Genomic DNA, 19,269 nt, shown 5'->3' on the forward strand with positions numbered 1-19,269 from the left:
TGCTGTTTTGTCTCACCCTCTAATGTTGGTTGCTGTTTTGTCTCACCCTCTAATGTTGGTTGCTGTTTTGTCTCACCCTCTAATGTTGGTTGCTGTTTTGTCTCACCCTCTAATGTTCGTTGCTGTTTTGTCTCACCCTCTAACGTTCATTGCTGTTTTGTTTCTCCGTCAGGGGCTTCACAAAGGTCCAGGTTCATATTCGGCATGTCCCAACGGAGAACACCCTTCCTCCCCCTCCCATCCCACCCAGGCTGCTGTCCCTGGTGTTCAAAGTCTAAATCAGGTCGGACTTTCCACCGGGCCCTGCCCTGCCTCCTCTTCCTCCTCCTGTTCCTCCCTCTCCTCCTTCTCCTCTTCGCCACAGAGGGGCGGTGCCCCCAACCATCTCCCTTCCTCTCCCCTCCCCTCCGCCACCACTACCTCAGGGGCCCAAACCAAAGAGACCACGCCTTTAGGAAGCAGCAGTGGATTGGCTACCCCTGCAGGGACACTGCTCAGTCCCAGTTCCACCGCCCTTACACAGGGATTGGCTAATCACATCCAGCAGGGGGCGGTGACCACCACGTACAGCTCGGGGAGTCAATCCCAGCCCGGCTCTCCCCCGGGCACGCTCAGTTCAGACGACCCTCAGCTCTCAGCCTTGCTCAGAGGAAAGGACAATAATAAGGATGATGATAACCATGATAATAATAATCATCATCATTGTGGCGTTAATCAAGGAGCCACCACGGACGAAAACATCAAGGTCAACAACATCCACCATGGAGGTCCAAAACCCCTGTCGGAACACTCTGTGGCCTCCTGGCCCCTCTCAGCCATGTCCGTCACCACCCCTTCCCCCCCTCGCTCCACTAACCCCCACCCCCCCACAGCCATCAACCTCGCTAGCCTTAACAGCAGCCCGTCCAACAGCGGAACCACCGGTACCACCACTACCCCACAGGTCAATGGTAAGGGGCTAGAGGACTCTCGCAGCCCAGTCAAGGTGGATCCCACTGAGCTGACTCACAGAAGGCCAGCCCTGGCCTCATGGTCCTCAGTATCCATCTACCCCAGCTCCAACCAGGTGCTCAAAGCATGCAGGTAGGAAATCATATCCTTCTGTCACATCAGTCACACTTCAATTGTAGCCAATTTGCGTTTTGATCGGAGTGTATGCCCATTAGATGGCTGTGTGTTGTTATGCAGTGTTTCATTGTAAATGTCATACTAACTAGAGTTCACTGTCTGAGTCACATGGAGCTGACTGTGGTGGCTGACTGTGGTGCCTTACAGAGTCGCTGATGACTTATTTAATTTGGTGAGAAAGACAACTGTGGTTTGAGTTGCCTCTTGAAGGTCTTTGTGCTGTAGCCAGCCAGCCTGGCCTTAATGGGCCTGTAGCTCTTAGTTAGCCTTTAGTTGGCGGCAGGTAGCCTAGTGGTTAGAGCGTGGGACTTGTAACCGAAAGGTTGCTGGATCCAATCCCTGAGCTGACACGGTTAAATGCGGAAGACACATTTCAGCTGAATGCATTGTTGTAAAACTGACTAGGTATCCCCCTTTCATTAGTTTGCCTTTTAGTTAGGCCTTAGTTAGCCTTACCTGTTTAAGTTCCGCTCTGGGTTACCAAATAGTTGTGCTTATTAGGGGGCGGCAGGTAGCATAGTGGTTAGAGAGTTGGGCCAGTAACCGGAAGGTTGCTAGATCGAATCCCTGAGTTGACAAGGTACAAATATGTCGTTCTGCCCCTGAACAAGGCAGTTAACCCACTGTTCCTAGGCTATCTTTGAAAATAAGAATTTGTTCTTGACTGACTTAAATAAAGGTTAATTAAAAAATAAATAAAAAGTGTGGATCTGAAGGACTTGGACATGATGAACATGGCAGTATCTGATAGGCAATGGGGATGTCCTCAGATGGACACCAGTGACTAGGCTGGGCACTAAGGGATGTTTCTGGATGTTTCTGGATGGGTGTATTATTTGTTTTTACCACATCTGGAGTCCCCATTCTGTTTAGTGTCTACAGGGAGTGGCCAGTAACTGACAGGGCTGTAGAGTTCCTGAGCAGTAAGCCTTGTGTGTACACAACCTGAGCCATAGCTGTTATATACAGCTCTGTATATGATTGGAGATTTGGTTAACTGCTTCTCTAGGCTTCTTTCTCTTACTGAAGCACTTCATTAGGCTGTTTACACAGGCAGCCCAATTAGAATATGTCTGTCCACTATTTGGTCTTTAATTTTCACATCCGATTTATTATTTATTTTTATTTTTTTCCAAAGCTGATCTAATTTGTGAAAAGTTTAAAAAAATATATATATATATTTTTTTAATGTTTATCTGAATTGGACTGCCTGTGTAAACACAGCCATAGTACCAGTTAATCTGTACTCTGTTTTAAGTGTTTTCCGCTCCACAATGCATGTCTAGACTCCAGATTCATTGTGGTGGTTTGTGCTGCTGCTATTAGCTGAAAAGTCATCTGTGCTGTCTCACCTAGCCAATTACAGAGGAGAGATGGGAGAGATACAACAAAAAGCATTGTTATTGGAACAGTTTAAAAATCCTGTTTATACTAAGACCTGGTGTTTTCTCTATCACTCCCCCCTCTCCCCCTCCCTGTGTCTTTAGGAACCTGGGGAAGAATGGCCTGTCCAGCAGCAGTATCCTCCTTGATCAGTGTCCCCCGCCCCGGCCCCCCCTGCCCCCCTCACCCTCGCTGCCGAAGGACAAACTCAACCCCTCCACACCCAGTATCTACGTGAGTAAATAGCTGTGAGGGTTTTTAGTCATGTCTGTATGTTGGGATTAGGGTTTCCGTTAGCCTGTAGTAGCCGGCTTTTGGATTATTTATTTTTAATTTTTAGAAAAACCAGATGAATGAAATTGCCGCTGGCCGATTGTCCGGGAGAAGAAGAAAAAATCCCATTGTGAAATACGTCTTTTTAGCCTCTTGAATGATGGAAATACCAGTGGATGTAAATACATTTGACTGCTCATGCTTATCGGTCTATAGGTTCATTTGCATCATTTAGTGGAATTAAATTGGTGTGTGTGTGTAGGCTACAGTATATTCATTATCTTATTTATCACACGCATACAACATACAGATACAGAGCCTTTGAGTGTAAAAGCTGTCAGACAGCTCAAGAGCTGCTGAAGCTGCTGCATCTCAAACATTCATCAGAAAGGCAGGCTTCATCAGCGTGTCACATGTCACTTTGCAATGAGCTGAAGGCAGTAGGCTATGCCTAATTAAATGTTTGAAACCTGGACATTTTAAAACATATGAGGCATGTCTTATCTTGCTTCAAAGTAGCCTATTAGATCTCCTCTCATTCTACATTTCTAACACATATTTGAATCTCTGTCACATGAAACCGTTTGTGTGAGAGGCGCCCTTTTGACACTGTGGTTTCCTGCCAGTTGCATTATGGGACAAACATTCACTTGTAGCCTACTGCCTTGTGTGCATTGCTGCGCTTATAATGTGAAGAAATGACAGCTTATTAACATTTTAAGATAAACGTTCTGATCTGTTGCATCAGACTCATTGCTTTTTAAGGTTGCATCCTCGACTTGCATGTTCTGTTAATGTGAATTACCATATTCTAAATGTGATGTCATTCTGAGCACTTGTGGGTGGACGCCCTAATCAGGTTATGCATATGGGTCCGGCAGATTTCTCGAATGTCCGGTAAATTTAAAATGTTGCCGGTCAAATATCCGGCGCCACATTTTCCTAACAGAAACCCTGTTTGGGATTTCATTCCTCTGTGCTTTTTACTCTCTCAGGTAAATGTAGTTGTCATCCCCCTGGCCTGGGCTCTCTGGCTGGCCTGGGCTCTATGGCTGGCCTGGGCTATGGCTGGCCTGGGCTCTCTGGCTGGCCTGGGCTCTATGGCTGGCCTGGGCTCTATGGCTGGCCTGGGCTCTATGGCTGGCCTGGGCTCTATGGCTGGCCTGGGCTCTATGGCTGGCCTGGGCTCTATGGCTGGCCTGGGCTCTATGGCTGACCTGGGCTCTATGGCTGGCCTGGGCTCTATGGCTGGCCTGGGCTCTATGGCTGGCCTGGGCTCTATGGTCTTAGTGTTTATTGCAACTAATGGTCTAGTTTGCATTTCAAGTCAAAAGTCAACATTTAAGGCGACAGGCGGGCTGGTGGTTAGAGGCGGGCTGGTGGTTAGAGGCGGGCTGGTGGTTAGAGGCGGGCTGGTGGTTAGAGGCGGGCTGGTGGTTAGAGGCGGGCTGGTGGTTAGAGGCGGGCTGGTGGTTAGGGGCGGGCTGGTGGTTAGGGGCGGGCTGGTGGTTAGGGGCGGGCTGGTGGTTAGGGTCGGGCTGGTGGTTAGGGGCGGGCTGGTGGGCTAGTGGTAAGAGCGTTTGGCCAGTAACTGAAATGTTGCTGGTTCGAATGCCCGGGCTGACAAGGCTCTGTCGATGTGCCCTTGAGCAAGGCACTTAACCCTAATTGCTCCTGTAAATCGCTCTGGATTAGAGCATCTGCTAAATTACTTAAATGTAAATAATTTGGTAGTCAGTTGGTTACAGTTTGGTAGTGTGGTTTGGCTATACTCGACATTAGTGTGTGTGTGGTCTCTGATCTGTCTGTTTCTCCCATGGTGTTTAGCTGGAGAATAAGAGAGACGCCTTCTTCCCTCCGCTTCATCAGTTCTGTACCAACCCCTCCAACCCTGTCACTGTCATCAGAGGGCTGGCCGGGGCGCTCAAACTGGGTGAGTTACACACACTGCTGGCAGTCATATGCCGTCATTACATACAGTACTGCTGCTGGTGGCATTCCACTCCAGCAAAATAAATACAAGTCTTCTGTCTAGTCCTGTTTGGGAAATCATTAGAATTTTTGTTTAATGTAGTAAAAGCTTTGTGTATCTGTATGCACTCATTTCTTTGTGTGTGTGTGTGTGTGTGTGTGTGTGTGTACTCATTCACTGGCTTGGGGGTGTGTGTGTGTGTGTGTGTACTCATTCACTGGCTTGGGGGTGTGTGTGTCTGTTGAACAACTTTACATGTATGAGAACAGCACCACCTGCAAGCAGAGAGTGTCATTACATTCAATGTAGACATGTGGAGTAAAGTATTTGCTGCAAAGAAAATATATTGGCTCCCTCACTCCATCAGTTCTCTACTGTTGAATGCCACATCAACACACTGGATAGGTGCAGTGAAATGTGTTGTTTTACAGGGTCAGACATGGTAGTACGATAGGTGTTGTTTTACAGGGTCAACCATAGTAGTACGATAGGTGTTGTTTTACAGGGTCAACCATAGTAGTACGATAGGTGCAGTGTAATGTGTTGTTTTACAGGGTCAGCCATAGTAGTATGATAGGTGCAGTGAAATGTGTTGTTTTACAGGGTCAGACATAGTAGTATGATAGGTGCAGTGTAATGTGTTGTTTTACAGGGTCAGACATAGTAGTATGATAGGTGCAGTGTAATGTGTTGTTTTACAGGGTCAGACATAGTAGTATGATAGGTGCAGTGTAATGTGTTGTTTTACAGGGTCAGACATAGTAGTATGATAGGTGCAGTGAAATGTGTTGTTTTACAGGGTCAGCCATAGTAGTATGATAGGTGCAGTGTAATGTGTTGTTTTACAGGGTCAGACATAGTAGTATGGCGCCCCTGGAGAAAATTAGCTGCTAGTGCACCTGCTAGAAACTCACAATATCTGGATGGATATTGGGTGCTTCTGAACTCTGTGTTTTACTGCACTGGGAAATACTTTTCAGCCATGCTGTCAAATTAGATGATTTTCACTGACATATTTTTTCCAGATGCAAGTTGTGAGTTTACTAAACACCACATCTCTCCACTTTTCCTCATTTCCCATCCCTTTCTCTGTCTCCCACTTCTTTCCTCTCCTTCGCTGTCTTCCCTCCCTCAACCGTCTCTCTCTCACTCTCTCCCTCTCTCCCTCCACCCTTCTCTCCCACCCCCGTCCACTCTGTCAGACCTGGGTCTGTTCTCTACTAAGACCCTGGTGGAGGCTAACCCAGACCACCTGGTGGAGGTCCGGACCCAGCTGTCTCAGCCCACCGATGAGAACTGGGACCTGAGCGGCACCAGGAAGATGTGGCGCTGCCAGAGCAGCCAGTCACACACCACCATCGCCAAGTACGCCCAATACCAGGCGTCGTCCTTCCAGGAATCACTACGGGTTAGTAGAGGGAGCGGGTGAAGGATACAGACACACAGACAGACCGACACAGAGAACCATCACCATTGTAAATGCTCTCAATACAAGGCCTTGTTGATTAGAGACACAAGGAGGTTTGAGCAGGGTCCTGTTCTCTGAAGGCTGTGTGTTCACTGTGCTGAGACCAACCCCTGTCAAACACTGAATATTCACATGTTCTCTCCTGACTCTGTCACTCAAACTAGACAACATAAATCTACATTGAATATATTTCCCAGGAGGAGAAGAAGATGGAGCTGAAAGCAGAGGCAGCCAACGCAGAGAGGTAAGACGTTTCTGTCTGGCCGTCTGTCTCTCCCTCCCTCCCTCCCTCCCTGGCCGTCTGTCTCTCTCTCGGTCTGTGTGTGATATCGCTCTGCTCTGTCTAAACTACATATGCCATGATCCCGCAGTGCGACGTGGCGGAAGAAAGGGCCCTTCAAACACATCAAGTTTGGCACCAACATCGACCTGTCTGACGATAGGAAGTAAGTGTTCCACACAACTCTCACTGACAACATTATGTAGTTCTGTTAACGAGAGACTTTAGTTTGACCATTTTTAATGTGAGTCGATTTACCTTTTCATATAAACCAGATTATATCATGGTCCAAAAACAGACTGGTTAGGGTCTACATGTGGAGCCATCTCCAGACCAGTTGGTTTTAGAAACAGACACGGGGTATGACCAAGGGACAAGGGCTGGTTTTGGATTAGGCATTGTTATCATCATGAGGATCTCTGAGGTTGGGTGCGATGTGTATCTGTGCGGTAGAGTTTACTGCTGACCCTTGCCCTCTGACCTCATCCAAGGTGGAAACTGCATCTGCAGGAGCTCAGTAAGCTGCCAGCCTTTGCCAGGGTGGTGTCTGCTGGCAACCTGCTCAGCCACGTAGGACACACCATCCTGGGCATGAACACTGTCCAGCTCTACATGAAGGTCCCTGGGAGCCGCACGCCTGGTACACACACACACTGTGCACTCATACACACTGTGCACACACACACACACACACTGTGCACTCATACACACTGTGCACACACACACACACACACTGATGCACTCATACACACTGTGCACACACACACACACACACTGATGCACTCATACACACTGTACACACACACACACACACACTGATGCACTCATACACACTGTGCACACACACACACACACACTGATGCACTCATACACACTGTGCACACACACACACACACACACACACACACACACACACACACACACACACACACTGATGCACTCATACACACTGTACACACACACACACACACACAGATGCACTCATACACACTGTGCACACACACACACACTGTATGCACACCTAAATGCAACACAAACACCAGACCTGGGTTCAAATACTTTTTCAAATATCTACGTTACTTTCACATACATTTCCAAGTAAATATTGAAATGTTATTTTTTAAGACGAGGAGTTGAATATTGGAATGTATTTAGAAATACTCAAATACACTGACTCAAATTAAGTCCCATGCATTTAACCCAGGTATTTGAGCATTGGGCCAGTAACCGAAAGGTCGCTGGTTTGAATACCTGAGCCGACAAGGTGAAAAACCTGTCAACGTGCACTTGAGCAAGGCACTTAACCCTAATTTGCTCTAGGGGCGCCGTACTACTATGTCTGACCCTGTAAAACAACACATTACACTGCACCTATCATACTACTATGTCTGACCCTGTAAAACAACACATTACACTGCACCTATCATACTACTATGGCTGACCCTGTAAAACAACACATTACACTGCACCTATCATACTACTATGGCTGACCCTGTAAAACAACACATTACACTGCACCTATCATACTACTATGTCTGACCCTATAAAACAACACATTACACTGCACCTATCATACTACTATGTCTGACCCTATAAAACAACACATTACACTGCACCTATCATACTACTATGTCTGACCCTGTAAAACAACACATTACACTGCACCTATCATACTACTATGTCTGACCCTGTAAAACAACACATTACACTGCACCTATCATACTACTATGGCTGACCCTGTAAAACAACACATTACACTGCACCTATCATACTACTATGGCTGACCCTGTAAAACAACACATTACACTGCACCTATCATACTACTATGTCTGACCCTATAAAACAACACATTACACTGCACCTATCATACTACTATGTCTGACCCTGTAAAACAACACATTTCACTGCACCTATCATACTACTATGTCTGACCCTGTAAAACAACACCTATCATACTACTATGTCTGACCCTGTAAAACAACACATTTCACTGCACCTATCATACTACTATGGTTGACCCTGTAAAACAACACCTATCATACTACTATGGCTGACCCTGTAAAACAACACATTACACTGCACCTATCATACTACTATGTCTGACCCTGTAAAACAACACATTACACTGCACCTATCATACTACTATGTCTGACCCTGTAAAACAACACATTACACTGCACCTATCATACTACTATGGCTGACCCTGTAAAACAACACATTTCACTGCACCTATCATACTACTATGTCTGACCCTGTAAAACAACACATTTCACTGCACCTATCATACTACTATGGCTGACCCTGTAAAACAACACCTATCATACTACTATGTCTGACCCTGTAAAACAACACATTACACTGCACCTATCATACTACTATGGCTGACCCTGTAAAACAACACATTACACTGCACCTATCATACTACTATGTCTGACCCTGTAAAACAACACATTACACTGCACCTATCATACTACTATGGCTGACCCTGTAAAACAACACATTTCACTGCACCTATCATACTACTATGTCTGACCCTGTAAAACAACACATTTCACTGCACCTATCATACTACTATGGCTGACCCTGTAAAACAACACCTATCATACTACTATGTCTGACCCTGTAAAACAACACATTACACTGCACCTATCATACTACTATGGCTGACCCTGTAAAACAACACATTACACTGCACCTATCATACTACTATGTCTGACCCTGTAAAACAACACATTACACTGCACCTATCTGTTGTATGTGACAATAAAACATAATAAAATACTTAAAGTGGTTGATTCAGGCTGCATTATTTGAAAGTACGGTACTGAAATACACAGAAAATATGTATTTAAATAACAAATAATCATATATTTGATTCCAGGTCTGACACACAATTTGTTTTTTGTAGTCATTTTGTTTTATGCATTTTGTTTTATGAGGTATTTGTCTTTTAGGTCACCAAGAGAATAACAGCTTCTGTTCCGTGAACATCAACATCGGCCCGGGGGACTGTGAGTGGTTCTCTGTGCCCCAGCCTTACTGGGGAATCATCAACCACTTCTGTGAAAAGTACGTCAACAAAAATCTCCTGCTTCTAACTCAACACAAAGTGGATCTCCTACCTCTGTTTGTTTACAGCCAATACAATCTGAAGTCACAGACAAGTCTAACTCTGTTTTGACTATAGTGGACCTAATGCTAATAAAAGTAGAATCATTTTTTTCATATTTTCATTCATTGTAGAAATGATGTAACATTGTATTTGATTTGATCAACTGCAAGGAGTCGGCAGTATTTGTATTTCTAACATCCTGTGTGTCTCTCTCCTCCAGGAACAACATCAACTTCCTGATGGGTTCATGGTGGCCCAACCTGGAGGACCTGTACGAGGCAGATGTCCCTGTGTACCGCTTCATCCAGCGCCCCGGAGACCTGGTGTGGCTCAACACGGGCACCGTCCACTGGGTCCAGGCCATCGGCTGGTGCAACAACATCGCCTGGAACGTAGGCCCCCTCACTGGTAAGACGGGGAGAACAAGGGGATATGCTTACTATGAATATGCATCATTTAAATATGATAGATGGATTCTGATAAGCCTTGACATTGTGAAATTGAAATGATATTGTCATTAATACCCCCTTCTACCTTCTCTCCCCCTCTGTCACCCTCACTTTCGCTTTATCTTTCTCCCCCGCTCTCTTGATCTCTCTGTCTCGCTCGCTCGCTCGCTCTCTCTTTCTGTCTCTCTCTCGCTCTCTCTTTCTGTCTCTCGCTCTCTCTCTCTTTCTGTCTCTCTCTCTTTCTGTCGCTCGCTCTCTTTCTTTCTGTCTCTCTCTACCTCTCACTTTCTGGCTCTCTTTCTCTCCCTCCCTCCCTCCTCAGCCTACCAGTATAAGCTGGCAGCAGAGCGATATGAATGGAATAAGCTGCAGAGCGTCAAGTCCATTGTTCCCATGATACACCTCTCCTGGAACATGGCCAGGAATATCAAAGTCTCCGACAGCAACCTCTTCCAGATGATCAAGTGAGTCTCTCTCACTCACACACACACACACACACACACACACACACACACACACACACAATTCCCTTTCGCTCGCCCTCTCACTCATACACACTTGTGCTCGTGCACGCACACACACACCTAACCCCTGTGTCTCTCGGTCTCTGCTAGGTACTGTCTTCTGCGGACATTGAAGCAGTGTCAGATGGTGCGGGAGCTACTGCAGGCGTCAGGCAAGGAGCTGGTGTGGCACGGCAGGACCAGGGACGAGCCCGCACACTACTGCAGCATCTGTGAGGTACACACACACACTGTCCTTGTGGGGCCCAAACAATTGATTCCCATTCAAAATCTAATTTTCCCTAAGCAGGGTTTCCGTTAGCCGGTGATGATTTAAAAAAGGAGGTATAGCTGATTATGTAAAACTGTTGCCGACCAAAACGACTGGGAGAAACAATTATCCCATTGCTAAATAATGCTTTTTATTAATTGATGGTAATACCACTTCATAGAAATACAGTTGACCGTCATGCTTATCAGTCTATTGGTTAATTTGCCTAATTTACTGGAATTAAATTGGCCAGTTTTTTTTTCTTTTTTTCGTTAGTCTTATTTGTCCAACACAACTATCACATGCGTACAGCATACAGAGTCTATTCTGAGCGGGATTTCTCCTGCTGCTCCTCAGCTGGTTGCTGCTGGAGTAAAACATGTGCTTCTCCTGCTGCTCCTCAGCTGGTTGCTGCTGGAGTAAAACATGTGGTTCTCCTGCTGCTCCTCAGCTGGTTGTTGCTGGAGTAAAACATGTGGTTCTCCTGCTGCTCCTCAGCTGGTTGCTGCTGGAGTAAAACATGTGGTTCTCCTGCTGCTCCTCAGCTGGTTGTTGCTGGAGTAAAACATGTGCTTCTCCTGCTGCTCCTCAGCTGGTTGTTGCTGGAGTAAAACATGTGGTTCTCCTGCTGCTCCTCAGCTGGTTGCTGCTGGAGTAAAACATGTGCTTCTCCTGCTGCTCCTCAGCTGGTTGTTGCTGGAGTAAAACATGTGCTTCTCCTGCTGCTCCTCAGCTGGTTGTTGCTGGAGTAAAACATGTGCTTCTCCTGCTGCTCCTCAGCTGGTTGTTGCTGGAGTAAAACATGTGCTTCTCCTGCTGCTCCTCAGCTGGTTGCTGCTGGAGTAAAACATGTGGTTCTCCTGCTGCTCCTCAGCTGGTTGTTGCTGGAGTAAAACATGTGCTTCTCCTGCTGCTCCTCAGCTGGTTGTTGCTGGAGTAAAACATGTGGTTCTCCTGCTGCTCCTCAGCTGGTTGCTGCTGGAGTAAAACATGTGCTTCCCCTGCTGCTCCTCAGCTGGTTGTTGCTGGAGTAAAACATGTAGTGCACGATTTAAAAAGAGCTACTATTTTTATTTCTCAACTGGTAGTTGAAGCACGCCTCCCATTCACCATTCAGGTGCAGGCAACAGGATATCAGCATTTCACCCACCACTTAACAATGTGAGCTGGAGGCAGTATGCATTTTAAAACATACTCTATTGTTTGTATCCTGACTGTTTTATTTCATGTTATGAGGCATGTCCTACCTTGCTTCAAATCCGACCATGGAAACGAGGCAATTCTTTTATAAAGACTTATAGGAGGTGCGTGAGCTTCAAGTTTGGGGAAGCCTACCATTGGTTTTCATATAAACCTTATTTCGTTGTCCGGAAGCCAAAGGCACAATCCTAGTTGTATTAGCAACCCATCCTAGTTGTTACATCATCACATTACCACTCTAAGTTTCTAACTGTTCAGATATGGAAACACTATCAGGTGCTCTGTTCAGATATGGAAACACTATCAGGTGCTCTGTTCAGAAGGTTGTTTTTTACCGCAAATTACATTTTTGTCAAATGTTTGACGTTTTCTTGGCTGCTTCATTACATGTGTTGCATGTTCCGTTAAGATGCATTATCATATTGTAAATGTGATTTCTGTCATTCTGAGCACTATGGGTGGACACCGTAATGGGTTTATGCACCCAATGCATATGGTTCAGTAAAATTTCTCAAATGGACACTAAATTAAAATCTTCCCGGTCGCATTGTCTGGCGTCACCTTTCCCAAATGGGAACTCTGCCCCTAATTAGCGTTAGCGTAATGACTGGAAGCCTATGGGTATCTGCTAGAATGCTTGTCAATGCTAGCAGATACCATAGACTTCCAGTCATTCCACTAACACTAGTTAGCATTGGCTAGCGAAAATACCTTCATACTGGACACAGAGGCATGCAAATTGTGGGGAAGACTGGGGAAGTAACTAAAGGGCCTCGTTGCCACAATCCCGAAGTATCCATTTAACCCCTAATTCTAACCCTAAACCTAAAATAGCCTTTTTCCTTGTGGGGACTGGCGAAATGTCCCTTGTCTGCATTTTCCTTGTGAGGACTTCTTGTCCCCAGAAGGATAGTAAAAGCAAAAAAACCACATGTACCTCTCCTCACACAGTCACTCTTGCTCTATTTCCAGGTGGAGGTGTTTGCCCTACTGTTTGTAACCAGTGAGAGTAACAGCAGGAAGACGTACGTGGTGCACTGTCAGGACTGTGCCCGTAGGGGGAGCTCTAACCTGGACAGATTTGTGGTGCTGGAGCAGTACAAGATGGACGACCTCACACAGGTCTACGACCAGTTCACACTCGTAAGTCAACAAGGACACTAGTGACTATATGATGACCAGTAGGTTAACACTTGAACATCTAAAGCATTCATTTTGACTGCTTGTGAATTTAAAACCGTTTATTACTCTGCCATGCCCCCCCTGTCTTTGACTTTTTCTATAATTGTCGTTGTTAGAGTCTTAATATCACAAACAGACCTGGAGTTCTAACCAGCATGCCATTTTATGAATGGTTTTCCTCCTCCTTCCCGACAGTAGGGCATGCTCTGCTCCTTCTCACAACAGTGGAAGGTACGGTGCCCAGTTGATACCCTGGGCTCCCGAGTGGCGCAGCGGTCTAAGGCACTGCATCTCCATGCTAGAGGCGTCACTACAGATCCTGATTCGATTCCAGGCTCTATCACAACCGGCCGTGATTGGGAGTCCCAAAGGGCGAACCTAAATTGTACCTATTTTCAGACATATAACAGATCAAATAAATGAAGAAAAAAGTATGATGGATGGGAACGGGGGAGAATGGATGAGTTGATGAGCGAGGGGACACAAACAATACATTATTGTGTAATCACCAATTGTGACCGACCGTCTCGATTCGTTCGGTCTTATGTAGTAAAATTTGAAATTGTGTTTTTTACATTCGATAAAAGTAGACTCGGAGCTCTAAAGTTGTATGTCATACACTACAGTTGAGGAACGATGGGAAAGTAATTCTGCTTTGAAAGTTGATAAACTTGTAAAATCACTTTTGAGAAAATGGCATTTGTAAATTTGGTACTACTACTGGAGAGCCCTTCTTTGTCTACACCCATTCAGCATCGTTCACACCCTCTTAAGCTTTAGCCCCACCCATCTCTTTAAGAATTCACAAGTGAGGCCATGTACTAAACAACCAAAGATTAAAAGACTAAAGGTTGATTTATACTACTGTTGTGTTTGTAAATTTAATCTGGAGTGCCAGGGTGTTTTCTGGGAGTTCGTAAAACTGAGTGTTCTAACAGAGCTGGTTAGGCTGTTTTTATGTTATCCAGAGCTTTGGTGACTGCATCTGTGCTGCTGGCAACAATTTAATTATGTTTTTTTGTCAACGTTCACTGACACCGGCCATATTCAACAGGGTGTTGAGCGTTCGTAAATGTGTCAGTTATTCTGTGCTCTAGCTAGCTAGCTAGGTAAACAATGAACCATAATCCCAACTCAAAACATTACTAACCTGAATGAATCTGCAGGTAGCTAACCAACCAGGTTCAATGTTAGCTAGCTAACATTAGGCTATAATTAGCAATGCAAATGGCTCTGAGATACGAATTATATTACTACACAGATCATACATGTAACATTAGCTAGCAAGCCAGACAGCTTTAACAGTACACTTAAAGTTTAAATGAAAGCGACAAAATTAGAAACGTGTAATATCTGAAAATATTTCTAGCTAAACTATCTTACCTGTATACATGGATGGACACTTCTCACTCGCTGTCACGGATTCCACATAGTTTGAAGATGTAATCCGGAGACTGGTGATTTATACAACAGCCTTCTGTGTGTTCTCTATTCGACTCTGTCTGCGTATTTGCAATCAAACGGCAGAATTTTCTGCATTTCCTTAGCTATCATACTCTAATTCCACTGATTTCAAAACTCGGTCCACCAGACAGTGGAGAGCAACACTTATGCAGTTCTACTATGTGATATCTTTTAAAAAGCCCCATTAGAAAGGATTACCTTCACATACTGACCAGCTAATATTATAGACAGGATTACCTACACATACTGACCAGCTAATATTATAGACAGGATTACCTACACATACTGACCAGCTAATATTATAGACAGGATTACCTTCACATACTGACCAGCTAATATTATAGACAGGATTACCTACACATACTGACCAGCTAATATTATAGACAGGATTACCTACACATACTGACCAGCTAATATTATAGACAGGATTACCTACACATACTGACCAGCTAATATTATAGACAGAAGCTCGCTACATGGCAGACCAATCCGAACTCATCTCTCGGCATGTCCAGCCCACTCATTATCTCAGCCAATCATGGCTCGCGGGAAGATTGCTGACATTTTACATGGCTAAACCAACTAGGTTCATAATTTAGCAATTGTATTTGTATTTACAGATGGCATACAAGTTTGTTATTAAGGCACATCAAAGTTCACATATTCCAGAAGGTAATTCTGCCAAAAAACTGATGATTATTTATTTTTTTAAGTAGGTTAAATGGCTCTCCTGTGATGCGCAACATACGCCTAGTTTCCTGAAACGAGTCATATTTGTGAATGAAGAACAGGGAGGGACATTCTTTTGTATTGGTATATTCTAATTATAATCTCAAAATGTTATCTACACAATATCAGTAGTTTTCAGTCTACTCTGACTTACTTGTGGAGTACACAGTGAGAGTGTGCGTAATTTGCAATGGCAAGAAGACCAAGATGCTGCTACAAGATATTAATAAAAATGCCAGGAGTATACAAAGCTGTCATCAAGGCAAAGGGTGGCTACTTTGAAGAATCTAAAATCAAAATTATATTTTTGATTTCATGTGTTATTTCATAGTTTTGATGTCTTCACTATTATTCTAAATTGTAGAAAATAGTTTTTTAAAAATCAAGAAAAACCCTTGAATGAGTAGGTGTCCAGATTTTTGACTGGTACTGTATAATCATACATAGATAGTTTTCAGACCCCTTCCCTTTTTTCACATTTTGTTACGTTACAACCTTATTCTAAAATTAATTAATTTAATGTTTTCCCTCTTCAACGTACACAATACCCCATAATCACGAAGCGAAAACTGGTCTTTACATTTTTTTTTGCAAATATATTACAAATAAAAAACAGAGACCTTAAGTAAATAACTTCTCTAGGGTATGTGGGACGGTAGCGTCCCACCTCGTCAACAGCCAGTGAAACTGCAGGGCGCCAAATTCAAAACAACAGAAATCCCATAATTTAAATTCCTCAAACATACAAGTATTTTACACCATTTAAAGCTACACTTGTTGTAAATCCAGCCAAAGTGGCCGATTGTCAAAAAGGTTTTACGACGAAAGCACACCAAACGATTATGTTAGGTATGAGCCAAGTCACAGAAAAAGACAGCCATTTTTTCAGCCAAAGAGAGCAGTAACAAAAAGCAGAAATAGAGATAAAATGAATCACTAACCTTTGATGATCTTCATCAGATGACACTCATAGGACTTCATGTTACACAATACATGTATGTTTTGTTCGGTAAAGTTCATATTTATGTAAAAAAAATCTGAGTTTAGGCGGGACGCTACTGTCTCACTTGGCAAAAAGCCTGAGAAAATGCAGAGCGCCATATTCAAATTAATTACTATGAAAATTACTATAAAATCAAACTTTCATTAAATCACAGTTGAAAGATACCAAATTAAAGCTACACTGGTTGTGAATCCAGCCAACATGTCAGAATTCAAATAGGCTTTTCGGCGAAAGCATACGATGCTATTTTCTGAGGATAGCACCATTGTAAACCAAGAGAGATATGCATATTCCAACCCTGCAGGCACGACACAAAACGCAGAAATAAAAAATATAATTCATGCCTTTGATGAGCTTCTGTTGTTGGCACTCCAATATGTCCCATAAACATCACAAATGGTCCTTTTGTTCGATTAATTCCGTCGATATATATCCAAAATGTCCATTTATTTGGCGCGTTTGATCCAGAAAAACACTCCAACTTGCTCAAACGTGACGACAAAATATCTCAAAGGTTACCTGTAAACTTTGCCAAAAAATGTCAAACTACTTTTGTAATACAACTTTAGGTATTTTTTAACGTTAATAATCGATAAATTTGAACGTTAATAATCGATAAATTTGAAGACGGGATGATCTGTGTTCAATACAGGATTAAAACCAACCGTAGCATGCCTTCTGGTCATGCGCTTCTATCTCACAGGACACCTAGAGTGACTCGAATTCAAGATGGCCATATTTCTTCATTACACAAAGGAATAACCTCAACCAATTTCTCTAGACTGTTGACATCCAGTGGAAGCCGTAGGAACTGCAAGCAAGTCGCTTAGAAATCTGGTTTACATAGTCCATTCTAGGTCGGAACCGTCCAGGTTGGTGATGCTAGTCGGGCGGGCGGGTGCGGGCAGCGAACGGTTGAAAAGCATGCATTTGGTTTTACTAGCGTTTAAGAACAGTTGGAGGCCACGGAAGGAGTGTTGTATGGCATTGAAGCTCGTTTGGAGGTTAGTTAGAACAGTGTCCAAGGAAGGGCCAAAAGTATACAGATGGTGTCGTCTGCGTAGAGGTGGGTCAGGGAATCGCCCGCAGCAAGAGCGACATCATTGATATATACAGAGAAAAGAGTCGGCCCGAGAATTGAACCCTGTGGTACCCCCATAGAGACTGCCAGAGGTCCGGACAACATGCCCTCCAATTTGACACACTGAACTCTGTCTGCAAAGTAGTTGGTGAACCAGGCGAGGCAGTCATTCGAAAAACCAAGGCTATTGAGTCTGCCCATAAGAATACGGTGATTGACAGAGTCGAAAGCCTTGGCCAGGTCGATGAAGATGGCTGCACAGTACTGTCTTTTATCGATGGCGGTTATGATATCGTTCAGTACCTGTGGAACGGTCGTTAAGACACTAACAGCTTACAAACGGTAGGCAATTAAGGTCACAGTTATGAAAACTTAGGACACTAAAGAGGCCTTTCTACTGATTCTGAAAAACACCAAAAGGAAGATGCCCAGGGTCCCTGCTCATCTGCGTGAACGTGCCTTAGGCATGCTGCAAGGAGCCATGAGGACTGCAGATGTGGCCAGGGCAATAAATTGCAATGTCCGTACAGTGAGATGCCTAAGACAGCGCTATAGGGAGACAGGACGGACAGCTGATCGTCCTCGCAGTGGCAGACCACGTGTAACAACACCTGCACAGGATCAGTACATCCGAACATCACACCTGAGGGACCGGTACAGGATGGCAACAAAAACTGCCCGAGTTACACCAGGATCGCACAATCCCTCCATCAGTGCTCAGACTGTCCGCAATAGGCTGAGAGAGGCTGGACTGAGGGCTTGTAGGCCTGTTTTAAGGCAGGTTTTCACTAGACATCACCGGCAACAACGTCGTCTATGGGCACAAACCCACCGTCGCTGGACCAGACAGGACTGTCAAAAAGTGCTCTTCACTGACGAGTCGCGGTTTTGTCTCATCAGGGGTGATGGTTGGATTCACGTTTATTGTTGAAGGAATGAGTGTTACACCAAGGCCTGTACTCTGGAGCGGGATCGAGGTGGAGGGTCCGTCATGGTCTGGGGCGGTGTGTCACAGCATCATCGGACTGAGATTGTTGTCATTGCAGGCGATCTCAATGCTGTGCGTTACAGGGAAGACATCCTCCTCCCTTATGTGGTACCCTTCCTGTAGGCTCATCCTGACATGCCCCTGCAGCATGACAATGCCACCAGCCATACTGCTTGTTCTGTGCGTGATTTCCTGCAAGACAGGAATGTCGGTGTTCTGCCATGGCCAGCGAAGAGCCCCGATCTCAATCCCATTGAGCACATCTGGGACCTGTTGGATCGGGGGTGAGTGCCAGGGCCACCCCCCCCCCCCCCCCCCCCCCTCCCCCAGAAATGCCTGGGAACTTGCTGGTGCCTTGGTGGAAGAGTGGGGTAACATCTCACAGCAAGAACTGGCAAATCTGGTGCAGTCCATCAGGAGGAGATACACTGCTGTACTTACTTACTTCTTGCGGATCATTGGGACGCTACCGTCCCACCTGGCCAACATCCGGTGAAATTGCAGAGCGCCAAATTCAAATTACAGAAATCGTAATATTAAACATTCATGAAAATGTGTGTCATACATCATTTAAAAGCTTAACTTCTTGTTAATCCAGCCGCTTTGTCAGATTTCAAAAAGGCTTTACGGCGAAAGCACACCATGCGATTATCTGAGGACAGCGCCCCGCACACAAAAGCATTACATACATTTTCCAACCAAGCAGATGCGTCACGAAAGTCAGAAATAGCGATAAAATAAAACACTTACCTTTGAAGATCTTCATCTGGTTGCAATCACAAG

General features: G+C 44.7%; 1 protein-coding gene across 3 annotated transcripts in view; it reads left to right on the forward strand.

The window, feature by feature from the left end:
- LOC120058524 (lysine-specific demethylase 6A-like) overlaps window positions 1-19,269 on the forward strand; it is a 115,971-nt gene that overhangs the window by 95,025 nt on the left and 1,677 nt on the right. For all 3 annotated transcript variants that reach the window (XM_039007243.1, XM_039007244.1, XM_039007245.1), the window contains 12 exons: window positions 173-1,083; window positions 2,616-2,745; window positions 4,612-4,717; window positions 5,959-6,164; window positions 6,422-6,468; window positions 6,596-6,670; window positions 6,996-7,144; window positions 9,459-9,573; window positions 9,837-10,024; window positions 10,388-10,529; window positions 10,680-10,806; window positions 13,012-13,182. In XM_039007243.1, the coding sequence (XP_038863171.1) occupies window positions 173-1,083; window positions 2,616-2,745; window positions 4,612-4,717; window positions 5,959-6,164; window positions 6,422-6,468; window positions 6,596-6,670; window positions 6,996-7,144; window positions 9,459-9,573; window positions 9,837-10,024; window positions 10,388-10,529; window positions 10,680-10,806; window positions 13,012-13,182 (2,367 nt within the window). The remainder of the gene's footprint in view (window positions 1-172; window positions 1,084-2,615; window positions 2,746-4,611; window positions 4,718-5,958; window positions 6,165-6,421; window positions 6,469-6,595; window positions 6,671-6,995; window positions 7,145-9,458; window positions 9,574-9,836; window positions 10,025-10,387; window positions 10,530-10,679; window positions 10,807-13,011; window positions 13,183-19,269) is intronic.

This window comes from Salvelinus namaycush, chromosome 13, assembly GCF_016432855.1.
Source record: "Salvelinus namaycush isolate Seneca chromosome 13, SaNama_1.0, whole genome shotgun sequence".
In the NCBI taxonomy this organism is placed as follows: Eukaryota; Metazoa; Chordata; class Actinopteri; order Salmoniformes; family Salmonidae; genus Salvelinus; species Salvelinus namaycush.